This window comes from Gavialis gangeticus, unplaced genomic scaffold, assembly GCF_001723915.1.
Source record: "Gavialis gangeticus isolate Ggan-Ray unplaced genomic scaffold, GavGan_comp1, whole genome shotgun sequence".
NCBI classification, from domain to species: Eukaryota; Metazoa; Chordata; order Crocodylia; family Gavialidae; genus Gavialis; species Gavialis gangeticus.
Window position 1 is genome coordinate 17732667 of NW_017728993.1, and position 8822 is coordinate 17741488.

The 8822-nt window shown below is 43.7% G+C and overlaps 1 protein-coding gene across 3 annotated transcripts in view; it reads right to left on the reverse strand.

The window, feature by feature from the left end:
• Nucleotides 1–8822, reverse strand: part of OSBPL9 (oxysterol binding protein like 9) — a 179614-nt gene that overhangs the window by 62350 nt on the left and 108442 nt on the right. For all 3 annotated transcript variants that reach the window (XM_019501318.1, XM_019501317.1, XM_019501320.1), the window contains exon 4: nucleotides 4078–4154. In XM_019501318.1, coding sequence (XP_019356863.1) covers nucleotides 4078–4154 — 77 coding nt within the window. The remainder of the gene's footprint in view (nucleotides 1–4077; nucleotides 4155–8822) is intronic.

Genomic DNA, 8822 nt, shown 5'->3' on the forward strand with positions numbered 1-8822 from the left:
CGCCCCGGCCCCCCGGGAGACGCCCTGCGCCGGGCTGCACGTGCCGGAGCCGTCAGAGCCCCGGCCGCGCGTGGCGGGGCCGGGCCGGGCCGGAGGCTTCTCCCCGTGCCCTGGCCAGAAGGACCCGGGCGCCCGGGCTGGAAGCGCCGCCAGACCCGGGATCTTCAGGGCAAGTCGAGCACACGTGGGACGTGGATGCGAGCCGGGCATCGCGCTGCCAGCGCTTCGTCCACGCCCGGCCCCAGCGCCGCCGGATCCAGATGGGGAAGCGAAGAAAGAAATTTGCCACAGGAGAGAAAGATGATAAGCCTTGCTCTTCGTATCCCCTCCTTTCAGCAACACAACGTTTCTAAACTGAAACAGCCAAGGCCGGGTTCTTCTGGCACCTCAGAAGTTGCAGTAATGCCTTTAAAACACGGCCAGAAGGTTTTTGAGCAGATGAGATGAAAACCACAAAAAAACCCAAACAAGACTACACACCACAGGGCCAGATGGATGTGATGCCCCTGTTTTAGATGTTGAGATCTATACTATGTGGTGACAAGTTTAAAACACTCACTTTTCTGTACCAAACACGACTTTCTACCAGGAAGAGCTCTATTGTGTACGGTGCTCAGGTATAGCCCACAATCCTCCTCTTACTTGGGAAGGAGGAATAGGAATTCTTACAACTAGTCTTTATTTCCTGACAGGCAACGTAAGGAGGAAAAACAACACGCCGGATATTTATGTATGGATTACCAACTTAACTACATACTTGCTCATCTCAAGCACCCTTTGAATATGAAAGTACATTTATCAGTTTGGTCTCATCCACACCAAAAAAAAAAAAGTCTGCCAACAAAACAACAGTTGAACTTGTGAAGAAGACAGAAACTTGTTTTATGAAGACTGAACATTCGTGGGATTTCACTCTCCTGTAAGCTGTCCCTTGTTACCTCAGATGTAAACCTTCTGGCTAGGGACTATTTATTTCTACTACCCTAATGACTTTGAAACCTCTCCTCTCAATCTTCATATAAAAATTTCCCCTCTTTTCATAATAGCCTTTTAAATAAAACTCTTAACAGTGCCCATCACAAGGCTCTAGTTCAGGGATGGGCAATTATTTCAGCTGGTGGGCCTCTTCATGAGCTGTGGAGGGCTGCACACAGAAATCTTTCAGAAGATATCATTTTAACAAATTATACTTAAAAAGTGACTCAAACACCTACTATAACAGATTTTAATTTTACTTCAAAAAACAATTTATGTTTTTTGAATAGTGTATAAAGAGGCAATTGCATAATAGTGCAAAATAAAGTCTTACTCATATATTGTGAGGGACGTGTACATGTGTGGGGGGCTGCCTGCATGCTGGCTCCCAGTAGCCGGCTGGGGTGGGAGCAAGGGGTGCCAGGGGCACAGGCAGCACTGCTCCCTGGGGTGTGGTTTTGGTGCATTCCAGCCCCCGCCCCACATCTGGCCCACAGTGGCCCCCGCAGCGCTTTGCATGGGGTTAAGCCCTGCCCACTCCTGCAAAGAGCAGCCTGCACTGCACTCCCACATGCACCGCCCCAGCCAGCATGCACATCCCCCCCCCATGGAGCTGCTCCTGCTGCTGCCCAGGTTCAGCTCCCCCCACCTCCAGCAGCAGCTCCTACTCCTCCTGCCTCTGCTGCACCACTCCAGCTGCCCACAGGTGGTTGCTCATTTTGCCAGGTGGATAGAGTGGGTAGAAGAGTCCCGCGCACTGGAGCAGGAGCCACCCAGCAGCAGCTTCCCCTGCACCTGGCTGGGCATGGGGTGCCTTGCATGCATCCCATGGCTGCCACTGCCATTTCCCCACACTTCTCCCTGCAGGAGAAGGAGCCACTGGCGGTGGGGGAAGCCAAGCAGTACCTGGGTGACTGCAGCAGGAAGCTGTACACACTGGCCAGGGGCCTTCAGTGGGTGCGGGCAAGACTTCAGCGCAAGCTGCTCCAGGCAGGAGTGGGCAGGGCTCAGCCCCACACAGAGAGTGTGCAGGGGCAACCACAGGCCAGATACAATCAACTGAACAAGAGCCGCCAATGCCAGAGCACAGCCAGCAAAGCCAACTGCACCTTGTCATGCATCCAAAGATGCATCTCAAGCCAGTCCAAAGAGGTGATCCTCCCCCTCTACGCGACATTGGTCAGGCCACAATCAGAGTACTGCGTCCAGTTCTGGGCACTGCACTTTAAGAAGGATGTAGCCAGCCTTGAGAGGGTTCAGAGGAGGGCCACCCGCTTGGTCAGAGGGCAACAGGGCAGGCCCTTTGAGGAGAGGCTGAGGGACCTGAACCTGTTCAGGCTCAGCCAGTGGAGGCTTAGGGGGGGATTTGGTGGCTGCCTACAAACTCGTTAGGGGAGATCAGTATCAAATAGGAAGGGCCCTATTTCCCCCAGCAGGGTGATGGGGAACAATGGCCAGAAGCTGCTGGAGAATAGGTTCAGGTTAGAGATTAGGAGGCACTATTTTACTGTTAGGGTGGCTAGGATCTGGAACCAACTTCCTAGGGAAGTGGTCCTCACTTATACCTTGGGTAAATTCAAAAAGAGGTTGGACGAACACCTGTCTGGGGTCATGTGATCCCAGTGTGTGCTCCAGCCAGTGGCAGGGGGGGCAGACTAGATGATCTAGTCAGGTCCCTTCTGACCCCCGAACTATGAACTACTACTATGAATTGTTGGGCCAGATTCAACCCACAGGCCATACTTTGCCCACCCCTGCTCTAGTTCCTGACTGGGACATAAAAATATAAATAATACCAGTCATTTAAATATTTGTATGATTTGTATGTTGAGAGGAGGGAAGACTAGACCCTGTGCCATTGTGCTAGGTCAGAGGTAAATGCATTCAGCCCCACGGGTCAGCTGACAGGCACAGGGACAGCCCCTGGGCTAGACTGCACCACAGCAGCCCCGCACGCCACATGTGGCGTACGCTGCATGCAGCATGCAGGACTGGTTCAGGACCCCACAAGCCACGCCAAAGGCCTTATGTATCTTTGACACCCCTGCGCTGGGCAACATTCAAATTCAATAAGAGAAAAATCCAAAAGAGCTTGCAGCCTTAGTAAACAAGAGCTGGAATAAAGTGTTGTACTCAATTTAACCATGAAAAGAAAACAATTGAGCAATGCGCCCAAGATTACACAAGAAACTTGTGCTAACACCAGTAAGTGAACCTAGATCTCTCAAGACCCAGTTTTAGTACTCGAGATTAAAGTCCACCCCTTTTCTCAAAACCAAAAATTGTTAGGTACTGAAGAGAAATATTTTCCCACACACACGTGCCCCCTAATACACACATCCACCCTATTTTGAAAGGCCCCGAGAGAGGAGAGGAGAAAAAAACCTTACCCTGGAGTACAGGCAAGTACCAGAGGCTTGGGGTCGCTACAGCCACAGCCTGACCCACTGTCAGCTCTGGAGCCACATGGTGGAGGGGTAGGAGATCCAAAAGAAGGAAATGGAGCAGTGGCAGCATTAAAAGTCGCCATGGCTTCTAAAACTGTAATTATTAATCCTGCCACCACTCCAATGCCTTTTCCCCCCAGAAAAATTCCTGACTCACCAGGAGCCCTTTTCCTTAAGTATAATGCATACCCCAATTTTTCCCAGCCGGTTCTGGGAGGAAAAGTGCAGTCACGTGAGAAAATATGATATAGTCTATGTAGACTGTCACAAACACAGTATATTAAATTAGGAAATCCAAGTAGGTTTCCCCAGATAAGCACTGAACCACCAATATCCAGCCCAAACAGATTCATTTGAAATAAGGAAAAAGTATTAACTGTCATATTTATCAGATCTCAGAGATGCCTAATGAAGAAAAGTCAAAGAAATACAGAGATTTTACACAATTATCTTCTGCATCCCTTATTCCCCCCCCCACTGCTCCCAGCACTGAATCTGTAAATTTAAAATCTCAAACTGATCTACTCCTACAGAGATTTAAAACTAGACATCTACGTATTTCATCCTTCAGCCAGCTTATGAAAAATTGTCATGGATCCAAAACACCTTCTAATCACATGCTGTTGATCTTGTTCAAGAATTATGATCAACTTACCTGAAGCTGAAGGGTATGACGAAGAATAGTTTCTTCTAAAGCATGAATCCACTTCTCTCTCTCATCAGCATCTCGAGCTGCAAAATGATTCAAGATATACTCCATTTAGGACGATGTCTAGTTCAAGGCTTATAAACAAAAAAGAAAAAAAGAACAAGATACACATTTGATGTCCTCAACATATTATCTAAGATTGTTGTCTCAGAAGAATTTCACAGTAAGCTTCAAACCCCATGCTTTTCCGGCTTACATAACTATTGAAACAATAGGCACTGCACCTACTGTTGGACAGATGCCAACATGGTTACTCAGACAAGACACTTGATGGGTTTCAATGGAAGCTGCTTTTCAGCAAGCACTTCAGATCTTAACCTGACATCATGTCATAAATATCTTCAGTTCTTACACTAATTTGGATTGAACTTTTCCAATATAGTAATAAGCTCATAAGTTCACCATTCCAATTATTTTAAAACATTTTTTCTGATAGTCCTCCCAAAAACCAAATAGGGCTCAATGTTAAAGCTCCAATCTGGCAACAGATCTACATGGACAGAACTTCTGACCTACAGAGTTGCCCTGGAATCACTGGGACTCTGGTTATGTGCAAGCGTCTTCCCAGGAAAGACTGCCAGGTGCAGGATCAGGATTGCACTCTCTTTTCTAAATATTCCTTATTTAAACACTAAAAAAAAGAAAAAGGTCATATACAGGATAAAAGGATCAGTTAGCAGAACCTGAACCAAAAAGGAAGGGAAAAAACACTTTGCTGCTTCATCATACAAACCTATATTAGGAAGTTGTTTTTCAGCGCTTCTTCAGGCACTGCTGACATCAAATTGCATCAGTTTGACCTGAGCTAGTTTTTCAATAGGTATACTTAGTCACCTGTGCTTTTCAAATCAGGACACTATAATTGTAAGACAGTATTACTTTAAAAAAAAGATTCTGATAAATACAGTGAAAAACCAATTATTTTGCTCTCCTGTTTTGTAGGTATCCAAGGAATAAGTTGCCATTTATTAGATTTATACGAGAATAATATTTGTGGACATCACTCACTAAACAGAATTACTTAAAATATGAAATATTCTAACAATCTTCACGTACCAATAGGCACATGCACACAGTGCCCTGCCTCTACCTAGTGATCTAGTCCTATGAGGGACAGTGCTACATACGTTTTTATGGGGAAGTAGGAAGTAGGATTAAATGGCAAGTGAAAAGAGTTAAGCAAGGGTGGTATGCGATACACAAGGATGTGGAAACCTTTAAGGATCGGGGGGCAAGAGTTATGAAATACTGAACTGCTGCTTCTCCCTTTTCTTTGCCTAGTCTCCAGTAATTAGCATCTCTCTGGTACTGATTGACCTCTACTGTGCTACCTTCAAAAAAGTTACTTGTGCGAGATGACAGCAGAGCAGCAGCCTCTGGCTGGAAGAAAGGGTCAGGGTACGCACAAAAGGAAAGTGAGGCAAGAGCAGATTTTATGATGGCAACTAATTCCAATTGTTTTCAGTTAATGAACGGGGAACTGAAAAAACAATCCTTAAAAAAAAAAAACAACAAAAAACATAAAAACGAATCCTCCATCCACACAGTGCTGTGTTCTCACTGCTTCCATTCTTACCCCATGCTCCCATTGTTTTCACCCTTTTGAACTCTGAATTAATGTGGCCAAGGATGGCTGGCCTCAGCTTCGTTTCCTTCCTGCCCTCCAGTCATACCCAAATGGAGAAGATTTATTCATCTTACCCCGCATTCTCCACAAAATGTAATTCTCTCTCAAGCAGAATTTGACTGACCAATCAGCAGTTTATAGAAGTGACAGCTGGAAGCAGAAGTCAGATGCTGGATGATGCGTTTCATATGGTCTACAAATGGAAAGGTCTATGGTCCTCAGACACATCAGCACCAAGAATCGCCTGATATGCTGTTAAGACAGTATCTACAGTCATTAGCTAATCAGCACAGCCACAGAGAAAGTCAGGAAATGGCACAGTAGTAAAAAACATCTAGACTTTTTTTTTTTTTTTTTTGACAGAGTTTGCCAATTTAACTCTGAATCAAATCATTGCTTTACCCTGCAACTTTCATTTTTCCCCACAGAGCAATTAGTTTGAACTTCAGCCAAAACAAAATATTTTCAGTTCTTTCACATAACTTTGACCCCTTGGCTACTGCTGAAGTATTAATGACATTTTCTATTTTGAAAATGTGTATCCCTCCTAACAATGTAACCAGCCTACACAAACAAAGGAAACTAATGGTACACAAAGTACACTAATGGACAAAGTACTTGGAAAAAAAGCATCTTTTTATTATAGTAATTGGGTGCTACTTGTAATAGCAGCAGTACAGGAGTGATTTAAAATTTTAAAAGGCTAAACTGTGTTGCTGTCTATACAATGCTTTGAAAGCTCATTAAAGCAACCTTTGCTCTACAAAGGTAGAGATAGTTAGCCATGTTAGCCTGAAGTTAGGCAAAAGGCAGAGCATGGTACCTCTCTGCCCTGCCTTCTGTTTAACTTAGAGTATGCTTGCTAGCAGGCCCTTATACTTTTTAAAACAGGAACAAGGGGCTATACAAAGATATTAGGCTATCAACAACTGTTGGGTATAAAAACTCTTGCCTCACAGCCATTGAAAAGGTCAAGCACATGCTTCTAGTTTTAGCTTCCTACTGAAAATTCCCAGATGATTTAGACACACTTACACAATAATTACACATTAGTTTAATAAGCAGCTTACCAAAAATGGACTCAGACAACTTTGACATACTGTTTCAGTGCAGGCATCTTAATACAAGAGGATAGCTTAGAAAAGGTTGCAATGCCATTTGCACTGGCACGCCAGTGCTCATTTCTATTTAAACTAGATTACTAGATGCAATACAAGTATGATGATAAACTCGATCTCTATAACAGCTTTCTTTACACATTCAAGCCACTTTGCAGTAGGCAACAGCATGAGCTTGATACCCCAATCAAAGAATTTTCGCCACTAGCAAGAACAACTTCTGAAAAAAGTCCTCAGAACGATTACAAGATTGTATGACAGGAGCATAAGATCCAGAAAAGTTTGCCTATCAAAACACCAAAGGCAAATGCTGACAAGTTATTTCCCTTATCAAATAAACTAAAGGGAGAACAATTCAGCAGGATTACACAAGAACAGGAATATAAGAATTGACATGCTTGTTGGGTAGTAGCTGCTTTGAGTCCTATAGTTCAACTTGTAATTTATTCCTCGTTTGCTAATTGTTTTAGTGAATTGGGTCAGCTGACCAGCACCATCAGTGATCAGAACTGGAAAGAAAGAAAACTAAAGAAATGGAGGTTAAGAGGGGTGGGATGCAAGGAAAAAGGGTAGAAGCAAAGGAAGCACACCTCTCTAGCATAACATCCACTGATGGAAAGTTTTTCCTTCAATGCCCCCTTCACATATACGTGTATGTTGAAAATGTATCCCACCTTCAAAAAGGAAATCCTACTTGCTGGTGGAAAAGAGAAGTTCATCTAGTTTACTCTTCTTAAACAAGACCCTAGTGAACCGTCACCATTAGCGATGCATGTTTTGACAACGTGCTAGGCAAGAATGACTGAACAGCAGAATTACCCAATATTTTTAAGTATCAAGAGTGGGGAACTTCTCAAAGCTTTAAATTGTAGTATCAAATATATATAAGTGACCAAGTAGTATTGTCAGACCCCTTTCCACCTTGAAAAAGGGATCATATGTGCATCTTTTGGAGAGCTGAATACATAAAGCTAACAGAAGCTCATAACACACCTTCGCCTGAAGTGTTGTTACCCACAAACATTTTTAACTGGTATACCACTGAATCATCTTTCTGGTGCAATCTTCCTTGTATCCTCCATACCATTAACAAAGCTGTTACTCTACCACAATCAAGATAATGTAAGGTTTATTAACAGTCTAGGAAATGTAGCGGATGAAGCCACAGATCTGTAAAAATCCATGACACTAAGATCACAGAGCAAGAGAGGTAACCCCCCCAACCCATGCAATCACAGCAAAAGACAGCAAAGTCTTTAAATAAATAACCAACACAGTCCAAAACTTAAGAGTTTTCCTAACATACGTCCTGCCTTCCCCATGCAGCATCTATCGCTGCTTCCATCTGCCCTGCCCCTCACCATGCACCAAGAGTTCAGACAGAAGAGAAGAAAATTAGAATTTCTCCTCATATACCAAGAAAAAGTTAGTGTCTCTGGAGCCCTTCACAAAGAGATAGGGTACAGCATGGACACAGCAAAATAAGCACCAGCAACTAGTTGCTGGTCAAGATTGCTCAGTTTCATACTAACTGTAGCTGCAATTCAGCAATAAAAAAAAGTCAAACTTATTGATGTTAATACAGATTAGGTCTCTACCACTGTAAATCTTGCAATGGCTGCCATCAAAAGGCATTTTTTCATTGATTAGTACTACTTACGTTCTGCAGCCTTATGAACAAACCCCTGTGTCAGCTAAGAAATCTGCATACATATTTTCTAGCCAACAGTGACTGATAGATGAGCACCTCTTCCTCTGTACCATCCTCTAAGACAGACCAGGAGAACTCTACAACTCAATTCTCCACAGAAAACACACAAAAAGTTGATATTAAATCAAATCAAACTGGTTTCTCTGAGACTGGATGCAAACAAAAGCTTTCTGATGGTAAAGGAAATTTAGGATGGAACAGCTGCCAAAAAAAAAAAAAAAAAAAAAAAAAAAAA